Consider the following 19,318-nt stretch of genomic DNA (forward strand, 5'->3'; position numbering starts at 1 on the left):
AAGATTATCATAATTAGGGCTCTGCTTTAAACCAACAAGACGATTCGACCCAAGGAAAGGAAAAAAGCTATTTTTAATTCTTACCAAAGTCGACAAAGGAGGACTGCCCGATTTTTTTTGCTGGACTTGAGACGACTTCCCCCTTGGCGAAGGCCCCGTCCTGGGAGAACAACGCAGAGAAAACGAGGGAAAGAAGAGAGAACAATAAAATTCTGCAGCTTCATAAATGCTCATACATTTTTCAAATGCTCAACTGTACTCTCGATTGTTTTAACTGCCATAAATAAATCAGCCATCACTTGAATTTTGTTTTACAGTCACAGACCCAGTGGATCAATAGGGCCATACAGAGAAGAGGCATCATGATTACCACACCGAAGCAGTAATTTTTTTCCTTCAAAAGAAAATGGTTTATGGAACATTTTAATGGACCAATTGAGGGGAAAAAAGGATAAGTATGACAATTGTGCATTAACATTAGGAATAGGCAGAGCCGGCACATATCCATAAATCTGCTAGCAGGTGCTGAAACGCTACAGATACAAAAGCCTTCTCTGCCTTTTCTCCCCCATTTGTCTCTAAATGTAACATTACTTCTTTTTGTTTTGCACACAACAATTAAAACACTAAAGTTCAATATTGTACCTGAAAGAAATGCATAAAAACGATCTTAAAGAGTAAAAACAGATCCCACACTGTTCAAAAATATTTTTAAATTATCCTAATTACAAACATACACAATGCATTTCATTTACTGTATGCCTTTAATTTTTTCCATCTGCTGTAAAATAAGTGCGCAAAAAATTCCTTCAGTAATTTTTTTGGTATTGTTCCAAATCTTGTAAACAGTTTAAGTCAGAATCACACGACCTTTAACCCTCCCACAGTCTTAAGAGTTTGGGTCAATTGGACCCTGCGAGGTTTTTCCCCTGGTGGGGCCACACTGAGTTGTTGTTTTGTTTTTTTAATATACATAGACCGCCGGACAGATAAATAGGCTGAACTTTAGTATTTACAGTTTTTTCTATTTGCTAGCTGGCAGAAGCAGCAGAGTGTAAAGACATATTCCCTTTTCAAGGGTTTACACAGTCCAAGAGAAACAGAGAGAATATTACCGTAATTGCAAAATTATGAACATATTTAAACACTGTACCATTGGTATACATGTGTAATATCCATGGCATGTGATAGCTGTGGGGCTCATGCTGCACTTTGTTTTTATTATGTCCAAACAACAGACGGCAACTCAGCTTTCAGTGTCAAAGGCCAGAGAATTTCTATGTTTATTTCCTGTGTTAAAGCAGCCTTAAAGGGACAGTGGCCCAGCAATTCATTAAAACTGTCACACATTTTGCTCCGATGAATTTATTAACTTGAAGATCTCTACACTCTGTTGGTTTCAGGCAAAAATGAATGTTCCAAACGAGACTTCCAGAAATAATAAACAAATACGCTTTAAATGTACAGGTACGTCTAAAACAAACTTGGACAACTTTAATATTTTTTGTCACTCATTTCAGAAAAGTGAAACTCTGGTATTGCATAGATTTATTACATACATATAAAGCAAACTATTTCAAGCCTTTATTTGATGCAGTTTTGATGATTAGGGCTTACAGAAAATGAAAACTTAAAATTCAGTGTCTCAGAAAATGAGAGAATTATAAAAGATGAATAGAGTATTGTCAAAAGGAAGATGAAAGACACCAGACCCAATCGTGCAGACGACATACATAAAGGCTGCTATTAAAGCAACCTGGGCTTCCATTACACCTTAGCAGAACCACGGAAACATTCCACTCTACGTGGAATGAATCTATGCAAGATGCAAGTGACAAAAAAGTTTGAACTTTCTCACAACATCATAATTTTCTGAACTGTATCTGGAAGAAAGGATAAACTAGATACTAGATAAGCAGGAAAAGCAATGTGTTTATGCACACACATGCACTGAGGGATATATGGCATGCTGATACTAACATTAGGTGATTCATGGGAGAATGCACCAAAAACAGAAACAAAGCCAGGAAGAGGAATGGAGACAATCATTTACTAAGAGAGACCTGCATATACATAATGAAAGAGATAGACATAGTAAGAAGATTAACCAGGTTAAAAAACAGTTGCTTGCTGGAGGTGTAGACTATGTTGAAGATTTAAATGATTGGATGTGATTTTACCCAATTGCTAACATCTGGTCGTGACGGATGTAATGTGCCAACTGGAGCATGGAGGAAGCAAAGCTATGTTTACCGGAAATTGCGCGCGCTGTAGACAACCTTCCCACAGTGTGAAATGAGAATTACTGAGCTGTTCATGAGAGCTCTAAGCTTGAATTGCAATTAAATGTCTTAAACATTTCTCTTGCTCCAATTTTAATTGCTCAATATTTGGAAGCGATTTTGAACATCTGCCAAACTACGACCATTGGCAGACAACAGCTCTAAAGCAGCACAGAAAATCAAAAATGATCGTTCAAAAGTCATCCTTTTGTGCGCTGATTGGCCCGGTTGAAATTCAACTGCAGAAATCAACCTCAATGGGAGAAATCCCAGAAGCTGGAGGGAGATGAGAATCGAGAGGAACTGCATAGGGACAGAATGTCCAGGCTGAAGGTGTGTGTGTGAGTGTGTGTTTTACTTGATGCAATGCGTTGTACAAAATGAACCAATAAAATGCAACAAACCCCAGTCTGACTTTATTGTCTAAATGTAAAAAAAAAAGAAGCAATTTAGCATTTTCTCTTTAAGAAATATGCTGCTCCTCTTTTTCCCTCCCTAGCTAAAGTCGTAAGTTGCTATGGCCATCAAAATAAGACCATGAAAGTCTATAACTTATAATAAACACTTCATATTTATAAAAGTATATGGACCACAGTTAATAAAATTCAAAAGTTGTATTTCACGAGATGAAAAGACAAAGCATAGTCAATAAATGCTCGTCTGTTTAACAACACTGGACAGATCCTGGTAATAACGTAGAGGAAGACCAACATTATAATGCAAAGCGCCATCCATGGTATTGATTTTCTGTGCTGAGAGAAATTCCACAATGCCACAAGGATTAAATTGCCAACAAAGGCAATTTAGAGGGAAGTCTTGGAACAAACATGAACAAACAAACAGTCTATCAGACGGAAACTCAATCTGACGAATTTGATCATAAACTGAAATGAACGCCATAAAATATCATTTTTGGATGTTCAATGTGTATGAAGTAGTTATTCCAAAATGCCAATGAATTATAATTGGCATAATTCAAAAGCCCTTCCTTTTTAATGCTTTTATTTGTATAAAAGTTTCATAAATAGCTGAAAAAAAGTTTTCAGCTATTTATACAAATAGCTGAAACTTGGGCTTAGTTTATTTTTGCCAAAATATAGTTGTAAAAATGTAATATCTCCACATGGTGTGCCATAAATCAGGAAACTATAAAAAAAATAAAGAGCAGCAGAAAGAATGACTTATGATATATTTCTGTAAAACATTTTTCACCTTATTTAAGCTTTGGGAGAGAAACTAGTTGGGCCAATCTAATCATCTCCCAAAGATTTACAGCACCAACAGAAAGTTTGAAGGAACTGTACAATTTTATGAATAAGAAATGTATCTGTGTGGCAGCTTACACGATTCACTACCACTGCACAGAATACCCAAATATTCTAAATAATCTAGCATTTTTTGGTAGTTTTTAATGTTAATTTTGGTGAAAAATCTGTTCAAATCAGGTGAGAAAAAGAAACTACGAGTGACATCAAGTGTTGATAATGTTATTATTTGTTGCTCCATTCTGTTCATCTGACCAAATACAATGTTGACTACTTGGCCAGTGTTCATCTGATGAAAAATTGGTGCTGTGACATGCATCAACGATGCCATCTAAAGCATTTTTATGTGTTTTTAAGGCTGTAGTTCACTGCTATTTATGGAATTGTTTATTTTTAGTGTAGTTTTGAAATGTGACTGCTGTTGAGAATACTTAAAAAGTGTGGTGCAAAGTATTTCAACCATCCATTATAGAAACGACTCATCTCGCTAACTCCCTCCTGAGACATTAAGATTAGGAGACTGATGACTAGTGTTGCCAAAGTAATTGTCCCGTTAGATTTATGTTGCCTCTTTCGAGTCGGTTAGTATCTTTATGTTTTGACACCTAAATGGGTTTTTTGCATGACTGCTCATCGCTTATAGCGTCGTCAAGGAAGGATAATCCTAATGGGCCACATATTGAGTTTGAAGCCAGAAATGTCATCAGTTTTACAAAAAAATAAAAAATCCTATAAAAATAAAGTGTTTTGTGTTTCTGTGTAAAGACACGCTTGTTTTCGGAGAAAATGAAAACACTTGCTTTGTATGATGAGTCAAAGTCACCATGAATAAAATAATGAAACTATAAATTCTTAATGAGTCAAAAATGCAGTGCAAACACCTTCCATACTGGAAACCATTGGAAGTGTATACAAAGGCAAAAAACATAGACATAATAATAAAAAAAACACTTCATTAACCAAAGTCCAGTTCACCTGAAGAACATAGAACATTATTATTACTAAGCTGTGTCACTGCTGGCTTAACATACTTGAACCAGTGGGGAATCTTCAGAATATAGACAGTATGTGTCACTGTCTCTGTATGAATGTGTATGTTCTCAGCACTTCTAAAATTTGATCTTAAAATTGACATGAGTACTATTTCTTTTCACACAAAGTTTTCCAGTTTATAGCTTAAATGGTGTAAATAAGTACAGTTCAGAGATACTAGGGGAAAAGTTGCTTGTTTCTTTTATCAGATACAGTACATCCCTTATTGATATGCACGATGTGCTGTTAGCTATTTGGCTGTCATGAGCAATAGGTTCTTTCTAGATTCTTAGTAATACAGTTTTTCTTTATTCAATTTTACTCTGTCAAAGTGATATGATCTAAAACCCAAATCAGGCTGTTCAGCTGGACCAGACCTGAGGCCTCATGTACAAATGGTTAGCATACACAAAAAAAACTTGATATACAACCTTTTCCAAGCAAACATTAATTGATTGTGGAAATGTGCTTACTTTATAGATTAGAAATATATCATTATACAAAACTGTTTCTTTTATCTTTTATCAAAGGAGTTTGCCCCACAACTAGCAACAAGTTCCAAAGCAAAATTAAGTTTTAGCCTCAACTAAAGTGTGCTTTTGCGTTAACCATTCGCATCATGCTGAATGCACTGAATTCTGACATAGTTCAAATACGGTGGCATTTTATTTGTTGATTTAAATGTTCCTTGGAGTGTATTAGACAAAGAGTTCCACCATAACAAAAGAATCAGAGTTAATGACTGTATAAGCACTACTTAATGTACAAAACTACCATATTTCCAGAAGGAAATGTCCAGTCATGTGTTTAATGTGTGTCAAATTAATCAAAACGTAGTTATTGATTCAAGCTCCTCTGAGCATTTAACATAGTGATGTGAATAAATCTTCATCAGTGCAGACAGAGTGTCTGCCTAGTGTATCTTGACATTAAGCAATGTCATTATTGGTCCATTGCAGTAACAGTTGAATAGAGAATGCATAGGTTCCCATTCACTCAGACCTAACACTCAAAGGTTTCATATAATTTTCCATATCAAGAAGTGGGAGCAACATGCAACTACTAGAAATAACTCTTCAAAATCATTCAATTTCACTAACTTTTACTAATATTTACCAGACATACAAACAATCTATTCGGCAGCAAGTAGATCAGGGTTTCTGGTCACTCATGGATTTATGGTGTCAACTTTGAGTATCAGGGATGACATCTGTGTGATTGACTGGTGCTGGTTCCTTAATTGCAATGGAACATGATTAAAAAACCGAGTGTGTTTGAGGACGACCAACTGATGTGTGAAGATTAAGGGATTACACGCTCTAGAATTGCTGATGCCGTCTGTTCGAATTACCCCAAATACATTTCTCTTTCATACAGAGAGGAACACACATAGCTCAAATCTGAAAACAAAGAGGAAATATATTCTATTTATAAATAAGTGTTGGTAAAACCACTGTATTTGCTAATAGGTGATATGATAAGAATGTCATTATCATTGGGTTAGGGTAACCCTTGATGGGCTGCATGTATTCATGTAAGCTCAGTGAAACAAATCCTTTCGTGTTGCTTCTAAGATCGAAATAACGATGCCAAGGCAGCTCAAATATAGCGATGGATAATATAAAAGCTGCCTTGCTATTTTCTTTGATGTGATAACAACTAAAGAATACTCTGGCTGCACAGCTTGGTCTATTTACTGTCACAAGGAATTAAATTCACACTAACCGCTGGCAAGGAAACAGAAAACAATGAAAGAATGTTTGGTTTTTTTTCCCTCTGGAAATATAATCCAAAACATTTCTTGCAACTTGCTTCCGCTACTCTGCATTTAAAATGAATATTTTATTTGTTTCCCCGCTTTTTTTCCCCCTTGGTGAAATGGTGAAATTACAAAATTGAAAATCAAAACGCTGACATGTTTGTGCAGTTTGTTCCGGTGTCACCAATTGAATCTATCATGTCACAGACCTGACCTTTTGCACCGCTCGGTAACTCGCTGGCCGATGCGTCTCTCTGTACATCTCCTACTTTATTTCCACTGCTGTGACTTCCCTTCTCATGTGTAATCACAAGAAAACAGTGGAAGGGGCAGTGATGGAATAAGACTAAGGCGGTAGAAAAACCGAGGCGATTAATAAAAAAAAAAAAGTGGTGGAAGAAAAAAACAAAAAACAAGTGAGAGTCTACTGGCCTGTGACCGATAGATACAGCTGAACAGCATGAAGGGATTAACAGCAGTCTAATGCTGATGGCTTGCTGGGAAATGGCCTGGTCTTCCGTGTTTGACTATATTTTCCCAAGCGTAGGAGTATGCAACCAGTTGCAAACAGTTTTTTGTCTTTTGATATTAGGACTTGTTGGTGTGCGTGATGATTTGGTGCATTGAGGATGAGGGTCATTAGAGAAAAGCAACACAGCACAGAAAAAGGTTGCATGAAAGGAAGCAATTTGGCTTTTTTAATGGGAAGAAGTTGAGACTTAAGATGGCGGTCGTTCATAAAGTGAAGAGGGTTTAGTTGGATAACGAAGAAGCTCCATTCATCTGTAAATCTTTGTCTAGCACCCAAACCTGGGCCTCGTCCTTTGTACCACTTGATTTGAAAGGCTTCACTTTGCAGAGCAAGTTATACTTTGGCACACTGGATTAGATGGATAAGGGAACTGAACCTTTTACATAAATGAGAAAAGATTCAGATAGTTTCTTTTATACAGAATAAACACAAATGGAAAAACATTTTGCCCAGAATGACTAATAAACTGTTATTTTAGCTTAACCATTGGTCTATTAAGAACAACCATTCAACTAAATCAAATAAATTAAAATAAAATCAGATATGTGCTATTTAATTAAACTTATTTACTGACCTGGACAAAACTAATGTGGAAAGTAGTCCCATTTAGATTTGCTATCACACTGACATTTATTATGTGAAAATGTCATCTGCCCAAAAAGATTTAGATTGGCTCAAACTCAGATATGAGAACAGAATTTAGGATCTCCAGTGAATGAAAGCTGCTCTCTCAACTTACACGATTCTAGGTGGATTTTTTTTTAACATTCTTAGATATTACACACAGTATTTGAAATGTATCAACAGCTCAAAGTGCTGCTAGTAAGACCTTAGGAGCCCATATAAATGTAGATAAGCTGCAAGAAAACTGTGACAAGCAAAAGATAATAAATAAAAAGTGAATGTTTGGGTGTCTTTATAACGAACATTTATAATGACACATCCAGGGTTTAAGTAACATATGTAAACACTGTATTTTATTAATATCTTAAATGCTCTAATATGCTAGGATATCAGTTTTTTTTTGCCACATTACATTTTAAAAACTTTTCTAATATAATTTAGCATCTTAGCAGATTAATATTTACATAGGGCTGAAACTATTCCTCGAATGATTCGAGTACCTCGATTACCCCTGTTTTTACAGAGTACCCCTGTAAATTCTAGACACTAACAGGTACCATAGAATTGCACAAAAAAATTCGTGAGGGATGACGGATTACCTGCTCGAAATTCAGTGAAAGAGGTGTACGGAGCCTTGTGCCAGAAGACCATTAAAATGCTGTCAACATCGTTTTAAACTGTGTGATTGTGAGCCCACCTGTTTAGTATTGTATTTGAAACGTAATCAATTACAAATTTATTGATGGAACCTGACTTAATATTGTGTTTTGATTGTTGATTCTATGTTGCATTGTGTTTCTGTGTTTGATATGATGTAAAGCACTTTGAAATGCCTTGCTGCTGAAATGTGCTATACAAATAAAATTTGATTGATGGATTGATTAAAATTCCTTGAGGAAAATTTGCCTGCCTTGAAGCTTCGTTAATTTATGTTTTATCATTTAGCGCACCGTGTTCTGGCCAGAACATTACTTGCGTTACGCTCAGCTCTCACTTCCGCCTCTGAGTTGTTGACGAATGCAAATGTTAGCGACATATGCATTCGTCATCCTCCAATTTTCAAGTTCGGCCCATGGGTTTTTTATTGATTGATGATAATGCCCGGGTTTTCATTGTTCTTGGAGGACCAATAAGCATTCTTAAAATGACTGGCGTGATGCCTGGAGTACGGCAGCTTTTCTCCTCCGGGAGCTGCTGGTTCAGAGCGAATGGCGGGAAGAGAGCTGCAGGAGTATTTATACAGGTGAGCAGATAGACTGAACACGGCAGGCGGCTGAGTAGTTGATGATTACAGTGTAAGTGTAGCTTTAAGGACGAACCGCACAATAAATTTCATATCATTCTGGTCTGAACAAACGGGTGGCGGAAATCATCGTGGCGGTACATGGCTGGTCGATGAGTTTCTTAGTGCCTTAAATATCCCGTATTGCTCCCCCCAGTTCTTACTTTTGTCCCCTGGTCTACCGGTTCCCGGACTTACTTTCGTCTATCCCCTGGTCTATTTCCTCCCCTCCACCCCTATTTTACGTTCGTTTGTTCGCTCACCTGCCCCCCACCTCAAGCCCCCCAACTCCAGGCGACATTTCCCATATTTTCAAACCTAAAGCTTGACAGGTATGGAGCAAGGTGAGAATTCATCTATTAAACTGACTGAAGATGAATACATAAACTAAAAGCTGGAGCATAGACATTTTTTATAAGCGTATTTGTGAGCCTGCCTCTTTATTATTAAATTGAATAGAATTTCAGATCTTTGTATAACTTTTCTCCAGGTTAACTTAGCAAGTGAGCTATTACTGTTGCAGGTTAACTTTTTAAACTACAAAAAAGTAACTGCTAGAAATGCTCAAATATGAAAAATTGGACTGAAATTGATATCCGATAGCAACACCGGTGTTATGCTAGATTTAAAAATATTTTATTTTATAAATTTGTTTTATTTGATTACTCGATTAACCGGAAGAATAATCAATAGATTACTCGACTACTAAATTATTCATTTACAACAGCCCTAATACACACATCTGAAAAAATTTAACACTGCCAGTAGATTGGAAGACATAAAAATTCTAGAACTATGAGTGACAACTCCCCTTCTTTCATGTCTTTTTTTTTTTTTTTACTTAAACTGCTCTAAAACTGTTCAGTCCACCCATCACACTTTTGGTCTTAGAGCAGAGCGGTAAGTTTGTTCTGTTTTGCTCTTCCTTGATTTTCTTTCCTCCTCCCAAACATTCTAACTTTGCAGAAACCCTCGCTCTGTTTCTGCTTCGATGCCCTTCTTTCCTCTTTTCTTTTTCATATTCCCTCTCTCTGCGATAAGATAAAGTACTGTCGAGCTTCTGAATCAACCTGCTGCATTTCAAACAGGCCCCTTTGACAAAAACCAAGAGCCATGGGCTCCCCTTCCTGCTCTCCTAGAATATTAAGTAGTCGGGTGGCAGTGCCAGGAAATCCAGGAAATCCCACGACACGTCCAATGAACTTATTAATATGTGTACTATTTGCATCCAGGTGTATAATACGTTAAAGGTACACTTCAGACTAAATTCTCATTCTTTTTTGAGAATGCAAACTTATAAAATGTGCATAGATCAGACTCTGAATCATAGAGGGTATAAGGATTATGTAAAACAAATAAGATTGCAGCATCACACCAGTTTTAGAAATATTATGCTAAACTCTCATTCTATTGTATTATGATGCTAAATATACCCTAAATCACCAAATGTATTTGGATAAAAGTGTCGAAAGAAAGGTTTTGTGCAGTGTAAAGATAAAGCTTTAGGTTGATAAGGATTACTTTTAAATATAAACAAGTCATTATTTCCCACTTGCCAATATCAGAGCATCCGACAGCATAACGATAACTTTGACAAACAGGGAAGAATACGTTGTAGCTTGTTAAATTTTGTGATAATAGTTTTGTTCTTACCCAAAGCTCAAGGTGTATTATTTTGCATCTTACCATGTTGGTGTATCTGCAAACATATTTTGGATTTTCTGAAAGTGAAAAATTTAACTGTATTTTGCGGAACATAGAGTCCAGTCATGTGTTATCAGTTCAAGTTCCTCCGAGCATTTAACATGCAGAGGTGGATAAATCTTCATCAGCCCAGACAGAAGCTCTGTACTGCATAGAAAGACGATAACTAACGTTATTATTGGATCATTGCTGCAACATTTAAATAGAGTTTCCATAAGCAGTGGCTTAGCTGAAGATTGTGAGGATTTGAGTTTTCTTTGTGTTTATTTTAGGTTTCTGTGTCTATTGAGTCTCTGTGTTGTCCTGTCTACCCCTTGATTGTTCCCAGCTGTGTCTCGTTCCCTGATTACCCTCTGTGTATTTAATCCCACCTGTATTCCTTGTTAGGTCCTTGTCTATTCTGCCTTGTCTAATCTGTCTTGCCGCGTCAGATGTGTGTCCATTGTTACCCGTCACTACCAGTTTTGAGCCTTAGCCTTTCGTTCATTCTGTGCTGCCTGGACTTTGGATATTTTTGTATATTTTCACCCTTAAATCATCATTCTTTCACTCCAACCTGGGTCCTCAGCGTCATCCTCACCACCTCTCAACCGCACTTCATGACAAAGATAAACCTGTGTATGCTAAAGTAGCCGATAAGTAGAAAGTTGATGATGGAGCTTTTTAAAAATAAAGCTGGTATCTTCACACATTATTTAAAACAAACTACTGAACTTTGAATCTGAACTGACAATATTTATTCCACTTCATTTGCAATATTTTATATTTTTACTTGAAAGCTACAGGACCAACAAGTTTACACATTTTCCTGTTTATTTTAGATAGATTCATCTGGGTCAACGGGACTCATAAAATTATCTATATCTGTAAATCAGGTACGGTAATAGACATTTGTTACCTTATTTAGCCAAGTCTCAAAGTTCCCATCTTCAGTCGTCAGGAACAAATCTGTTGTAGGAAACAAAGGCGAGAAAAAAGAGAAGGCAAGCTATTAGATGGGATATTGTTTTTCCATTTGGTAATTATTCTTCAAATAAAATTGCTGAAATGACAGCGTGTTCTAGCCCGGGGTAAAACACATGAGAGCTTTGCTACTGTAGAAAAACTAGAAAAATTGCAGTCAAAACCTGCACATAAAACTACGGGGTTTTTTTCCCTCTTCAATTATTGCTGTAACCGGCTGCTGAGGAGGGAGTGAACTCAATAAGTCAGAACTTCATACCCACATTCTGCAAACTGAATAAAAACAAAATAGAACACAGAAATGACTGCAGGCTGAAAAGGAAAAAAAAGAAAGCAGTTTTCTCTGACTTAATTTAGCTGATGGAAATTCCATTTATTTTATTTATTCACTGTTAAGCTTGCACAGGAGAAACAAAGACTGATCAAAAGACAAATCATGTTGAATCAACTTTGTCTAGAAACATGTTTGGTATAATTGATATACCAAAAATGTACACAAATAAATTCAGTACACTTTTTTTTTTTTTACATCGACTCTTTTGTGTTTATAGACTAATACCATTAGATTAAATTTTTCGAAACAAACTTGTAGATGCACCAAAACATCCATTGTATGAGTTCCAGAAGTATAAACTGCAACATTTTTAAAGTTTGTTTGTCGAGTATAAATGAAATTGCTGGCAACTGCACTGTCACCTGATGACTCACAGAACCGGCTGATGAACTTTTAAATTTAATATGGATGACAGAAAACTTTCAGATCAGTGAGGACAAAAGTGAAGTTCTAGTACTTTGCACAGGCAATCAGAGAAAGGAACTTTATAATTTCAAACATTGATGGTAAACGTTTCATATTAGGTAAGAAAAAGAAAATCTGCTTCATATTTGAGCAATGTCGCATCAGAAATAATACTAGTAGGAACCGAATCCCCTAAAGAATATTACAGCTGTTAATTTTACTCAATACAAAAATGCAAAACATACACATTCACCACAAGAAGAATAGATACTGCCATACTTTGCTTCCTGGTCTTCCCAAGAGGAGCACAGCTCCATTATGTAAGGAAACAGAAATATCATAAAGAGGTAGTGTGTTAATGAATAAAAGAAGCTTAATTACACAGTCATCTGTAGTGTGTCTTGTATGAAAATCTATTAAAGATTCCACAATGAATTAGCTTCTTTGAGCAGTCAGACGGAAAACCAGGTGAAGAAAGGAAAAAAAAAATACATATAATGGAGAAAATATGGTGCTCGGAGCAACAGGATTTCTCTGAGCTTTCTCAGGTCTTCGCCCCCTGGTAATGCCTGTAGCTTTCGCTATTGGAATCTTATAACCCTGCACTTGTACTCATATTGCCTGCGCTTGAAGCTTCGAGCTGCAGGCTGCACTTTTAATGCGGTTTTCTGTGTGCTTCTCTGCGAGACGACGATTACTTTAATTGCCGTGTTCTGTGGCTCTGCCCCAATAATTGGACATGAAATAAATATCGCCATTGATCTGCTTCAGACTAGAGCTGGGCTCGATGGGTTGCAGTGCTCTGCATAGAAGAAAAGAAAATCTGCGTGATAATGGATTGGGAACAAGGAAAGTAGGAAAGGTTGTTGCATTAGTGAGGGGAACAGTGGAGGTCCTGCATAATGAACGTGGCAACGGCAGACATTTTACATCGAGTGATTGCCTCCAACGCACATGCTGTCGCCAGGAGAGAGTTTAAAGCGCAGCGGTGGGATTGGTTATGAATGATGTGTGAAACTATAGACCTACATCATTCTATAACTCAAGAATAGACCTTAAAATACTTCCGTTAGTTTATAAATCGTTAAATGGTTTAGCACCAAAATGCATTAAAAGGACAGTATTGTGTAAAATCTACTTTCATCATGTTATAATGTTAATCATTCCCTCATCAAAAGCATAAATGAGTGTTGCCTTGACGCTCTCATGAAGAAAAATCATTTAATCTCCTGTGGTAACGATTCAGCTGTGCAAAATGCCTCATGTGTGACTAATCCATTCAGCTCCTTCAGACTAGCCAGCAGCAATTAGCAAACACCTGGTGGAACTGGGCATCTGCTGAGCTCATTATACACTGCTCAAAAAAATAAAGGGAACACTCAAATAACACATCCTAGACCTGAATGAAAGAAATATTCTCATTGAATACTTTGTTCTGTACAAAGTTGAATGTGCTGACAACAAAATCACACAAAAATCATCAATGGAAATCAAATTTATTAACCAATGGAGGCCTGGATTTGGAGCCACACACAAAATTAAAGTGAAATAACACTACACGCTGATCCAACTTTAATGTAATGTCCTTAAAACAAGTCAAAATGAGGCTCAGTATTGTGTGTGGCCTCCACGTGCCTGTATGACCTCCCTACAACGCCTGGGCATGCTCCTGATGAGGTGGCGGATGGTCTCCTGAGGGATCTCCTCCCAGACCTGGACTAAAGCATCCGCCAACTCCTGGACAGTCTGTGGTGCAACGTGACGTTGGTGGATGGAGCGAGACATGATGTCCCAGATGTGCTCAATCGGATTCAGGTCTGGGGAACAGGCTGGCCATTCCATAGCTTTAATGCCTTCATCTTGCAGGAACTGTTGACACACTCCAGCCACATGAGGTCTAGCATTGTCCTGCATTAGGAGGAACCCAGGGCCAACCGCACCAGCATATGGTCTCACAAGGGGTCTGAGGATCTCATCTCGGTACCTAATGGCAGTCAGGCTACCTCTGGTGAGCACATGGAGGGCTGTGCGGCCCTCCAAAGAAATGCCACCCCACACCATTACTGACCCACTGCCAAACCGGTCGTGCTGAAGGATGTTGCAGGCAGCAGACAGCTCTCCACGGCGTCTCCAGACTCTGTCACGTCTGTCACATGTGCTCAGTGTGAACCTGCTTTCATCTGTGAAGAGCACAAGGCGCCAGTGGCGAATTTGCCAATCCTGGTGTTCTCTGGCAAATGCCAAGCGTCCTGCACGGTGTTGGGCTGTGAGCACAACCCCCATCTGTGGACGTCGGGCCCTCATACCATCCTAATGGAGTCGGTTTCTAACCGTTTGTGCAGACACATGCACATTTGTGGCCTGCTGGAGATCATTTTGCAGGGCTCTGGCAGTGCTCCTCCTGTTCCTTCTTGCACAAAGGCGGAGGTAGCGGTCCTGCTGCTGGGTTGTTGCCCTCCTACGGCCTCCTCCACGTCTCCTGGTGTACTGGCCTGTCTCCTGGTAGCGCCTCCAGCCTCTGGACACTACGCTGACAGACACATCAAACCTTCTTGCCACAGCTCGCATTGATGTGCCATCCTGGATGAGCTGCACTACCTGAGCCACTTGTGTGGGTTGTGGAGTCCGTCTCATGCTACCACGAGTGTGAAAGCACCACCAACATTCAAAACTGACCAAAACATCAGCCAGACAGCATAGGTACTGAGAAGTGGTCTGTGGTCCCAACTGCAGAACCACTCCTTTATTGAGTGTGTCTTGCTAATTGCCAATAATTTCCACCTGTTGTCTATTCCATTTGCACAACAGCAGGTGAAATTGATTGTCAATCAGTGTTGCTTCCTAAGTGGACAGTTTGATTTCACAGAAGTTTGATTTACTTGGAGTTATATTGTGTTGTTTAAGTGTTCCCTTTATTTTTTTGAGCAGTGTATAAGCTACTTCTCAGTGAAAAGCTGGTAAAAAAAATAACAATAAAAATAAAAAAATTGATAAAGGGTGTGACATTGTGAGGACTTCCTGAAGGCCGCGTGTCAGGAAGAGCAGGAGTTTTTAAAGAGACGGAGGTCCAATTTATAAGTGTTAATTTAAAAAGTCAAATTTCTTTTGAGTCATATTTGATATGTATAGCATTTGATAACAAATGAAGGCAACATAGCTACTTAATTGTGCTATAAAATGGCATTATGTGCCTGGAAAATACATAATACTGCCCCTTTAAAGATCTGCTCTTGTATCAACCTTCCAGACCTCTCAAGTCTTCTGGTTCTGTTCTGCTCTGCATCCCCAGAACCAGACATGGAGAAGGAGCATTCAGCTTCTTGCCACCTCAAATCTGGAACAAACTTTCAGAAAACGGCACAACTGCAGAAACAATCAAGGCTAAAACCCCACCTGTTTATAGTTCCCTTTGATTCATGATAACTAGAACATTGATCAACATGTTTAATGTATATTTGCTTGATGATTTTGATGATGGCATTAGACAAAATATGTTTATTGCTTGTTTCATAATTGTTTTTTTCGTATGTTTTTATGGTGTAAAACACTTTAAACTGCCTTGTTGCTGAAATGTGTTATACAAAGAAACTTGACTACAGGACTAAATATTCCACAAGACTCGTGACTCACCTCTGTCCTCACACAGACAAAGAACTTATTCAGGGGGCTTTTAATTTATTACTTGGGCCCAAAAATACCTCAGAATTCAATCACCATCAGGCCCAGAGTCTGATTAGAGCGTTTCCTAAGCAACAGAAACATTTAAGCATCTTAGAGCTAGGTATTTTTCTGAAATATAGCTACATAGTTACATACATCCTAAAACTTCAGCATCCCAACAACAACGATTTACTAGTGAATATTTTCAGATTTAGGATTTGACTACCACAGCCTCAAACTAAATGCCTCTATTTTTTTTAACAACCATTAAAACCCAGAATGCTACACTTTAAACTTTGAACAAGTTGTGAACATGAACTCAGAACATTTTACATAAACAAAGCAAGTAACCAATTCATGCATGCATTACACACAGAGAGCAGGGTTCACACTGAAACGCTCGCTGTGTGTTTGTCCTTCTCCTCGTTGCTGTGTGCGTCCTGTGGCCTCTACGGGTGGCATCTTGATGAGCTTAGTTAATCAGCCAATCAGGCCTCTTAGACAGAATCCAGCCGGGATTGGCTGATTAGCCGTGAGTCTGCTGATTCAGTGAGAGGAGCGTGTTGGAGCAGAGCGATGCATACAGAGATCTTCATTTCGCAAACTCTTATTGCTGTGACTGTGGAGCAGGTCCCCCGCCTCCCCACCAATCGGTGTTAAAAGAGAGATGAGCACAGACAGATCTCCAGAAATAAAATCTGCTGTTGAGTCCGAATGAAAGACCTTTTTAACTTTTTCTTCCTCAAGTCTACCTTCATTAGTTCACAATAAACCCATAAAGTGCAAATTAAAGGGGCAGTTTTATGTAAAATCGACTTTTTTGAGCTTTACATCATGTAATAATGTTATTCCCTTGACAAAAACATGCATTGAGTGTTGCTTTGATTTTTTTCATGCATGTTTGAGAAATCCTTTAATATCCATGGCAACCATTTAGCTGTGCAAAACATCTTTGTGGTCCTAGCTCCGCCTTCGAGGACGAAGCTCCTCCTTGGAGCTGCAAGTTCCAAGTTTCTGAGCTCCCGCCTCACAAAGCAGGCCCCACCTGCAATTCCACCCCCTCAGCTCCTTCAGACTAGCCATCAGCAATTAGCAAACACCTGGTGGGACTGTGCATCTGCTGAGCTCATTGTGCAAGCTACAGCTAAAAATGTTATTAAAGGGTTAACAGAGGAGAGATGTTGTGATGACTTCTTGAAGGCAGAGTTTCAGAAAGAGCAGGAGACAATTTCAAGATTTTAAATCAGGAAGGAAAATTTATTTTGAGTCATTATAGATATATACAGGATTTTTTATGACCACTGAAGTTCATTTTGTTACTTGATTGTGCTATAAAATGGCACAACATGCCTGGTAAACACATAATACTGCCCCTCTAATATAAAACCTAAGTGGTGGCACTATTGTTCAATGTAACACAGTTTTACTTTTTCAAATTAAGAGACATCACATAAATGAGGACAGAAAGACAGAGTCCTCCTTGTAATATTCTCATTAGTTTAGCGTATTCTAACATGGTTTAATTTCACAAACCGTTTCTGAATTAGCATGAGTGTCTTGGTAAATTGGACTTGTGTTGTTTGTCGGGTTCAATAATTCCCACTAAAGAGCAATTACCTTCAATTTACTGATAAAAAAAAAAAAAGAATCCAATTACTGTCTGTTTTTAAATTATGTTGATATTATGTGCTGTAGAACAACAATAACCAGGATTGGGATGTTATTGTCTTTAGTAATTAAGAAAGCCTGATTATTGTAAAAACAATTAACCCAGCACCTGGTAAAGTGGTGAAACTCCTAAAAGCCACATTAAACTCATACAAAGCTGCAGTGGCTCTGGTTGAGTCATATTCTTTTTAGGAGTTCAAATCAAGGAAAACCTGTTTTTTATCCACCTTGGGATTAAATAGTGGCTTGATGGAAGGTTTTTCTTCATAGCACAATTGAGACTTCACATATCAACGTAAAGTTTTATGAAATCTCATTACTTTTGAAATGATTTGGTATGCTATAAATACAATTTCATCAAACTGAACAAGACAAGAAGACGGCATAATATATGTGCAGGTCTAGTATTGGACTCCGAGGAAAATGTTTTAATATTATTTTCACTCTTTGCTCTGCAAGTCAATAAATGGAACAAAAAAGAATGAAAGTCAATCATAAACTTTTGACAGATCAGTGTTGGTACCCTCTGAGAAAGAGGAATAATAACCTAATGGTAGGACAGCAATAAATCAATTAATCTCATGATAAATTAAAACGATATTAATCATTTCAATTTGCAGGATTTATCGTTTCTCTCTAGCAAAAACTGGATGACAAAAGTCTTCAGTCTGGTGCTTTGCTCTCAACTACAGCCCCTTTTTTCAGGACAATTTTGCCTACACTGTTGACATTTTGTAATTAATTTTATCTGCTGTTTCTGTTGTTTTGTTTAGTTATTTTGGATATTTAAAATGTCTTCCAGTTCCAGCGTTAAAGATCAACAAACTTTAAAATCTACTGAACATTTGAGAATGTGTTCTTGCACTATTAAGTCGTTACCATTCTTGAAAATGATGAAGCATATTTTTTAAATCCACTTCGCTGTAACTCTGAACACAATGGTCAGGCATGTTCTTGTCTTGTTTTACCCATTTTGAGATGTTTAGACAATAAACTTGAACGAGACAACAGTTTGGTGAAGTTGCCCACTTTCTGTTTCTCTGGACGAGATCAAAAGTTTTCTCTAAACCAACTTTGCTTTAAAATGACAAAACTTTCTTTTAAAGCATTTTGAGGTGTTTAGACCGTAAATAAACGGGAACACTAAATCCAGATGCCACTTTTGTGAAGCTGTCTGTTTTCTACTTTGCTCACTGAGAAAAAGCAGGTTGTTTTTCTCACTTCTCAACATCTCCATTGAGACACCATGATTAGACATGTTCTGTCTAAAATCACTAAAAACTGTCTTTCTAAAGTCTTGTTGCTATGTTGCTATGACTTAACAAGTAAGCGAGATATGTTTAAGAATTTGAAACTTATCATTCCACTTTGCTTTGGAATCAACATTTTCCCTTTTCCTGTAATTCTTAAAATCTTTCAAACTCAACTGTCCCAAACCATCTATAAATTAAATTCATTTGTTGGTTATTTGGGACAAAAAAGGCAAAGTTTCCAAAAATTAAGTCCTGAACCAGTTCAGCAGTACTGGCTTGGCTCTTTGCAGATTCAGTAAATACATGCATTTAAAGCACAAGCTAATGGAGCTGTCATCCTCCACCACTCTGGAAGGATGCATATATAATTGAAGTATATAAATGTGCTTGTGTGTGGGAAGCTGGGCTTGCATAACCGCTGCAGGGACTCAGAGCTGTAAGTAAAATGTCATGTTGCCGGGAAATGGGAGATATGCTACCTGTGACGTCTGAAGACACAAAAAACGTACTAAAAACCCACAAAGAAGACTGAGTGAGGCACCTACAGAAAGCAAC

General features: G+C 37.8%; 1 protein-coding gene across 1 annotated transcript in view; it reads right to left on the reverse strand.

Annotated features, from left to right (window-relative positions):
• The window catches only part of itfg1 (integrin alpha FG-GAP repeat containing 1), a 170,352-nt gene that overhangs the window by 129,566 nt on the left and 21,468 nt on the right, over window positions 1–19,318 (reverse strand). Inside the window, exons 7-8 of the mRNA XM_032560744.1 lie at window positions 11,379–11,428; window positions 85–160 (exon numbers count right to left, since the gene is read on the reverse strand). Of these exons, the coding sequence (XP_032416635.1) occupies window positions 85–160; window positions 11,379–11,428 (126 nt within the window). The remainder of the gene's footprint in view (window positions 1–84; window positions 161–11,378; window positions 11,429–19,318) is intronic.

This window comes from Xiphophorus hellerii, chromosome 4 (genome assembly GCF_003331165.1).
Source record: "Xiphophorus hellerii strain 12219 chromosome 4, Xiphophorus_hellerii-4.1, whole genome shotgun sequence".
NCBI lineage: Eukaryota > Metazoa > Chordata > Actinopteri > Cyprinodontiformes > Poeciliidae > Xiphophorus > Xiphophorus hellerii.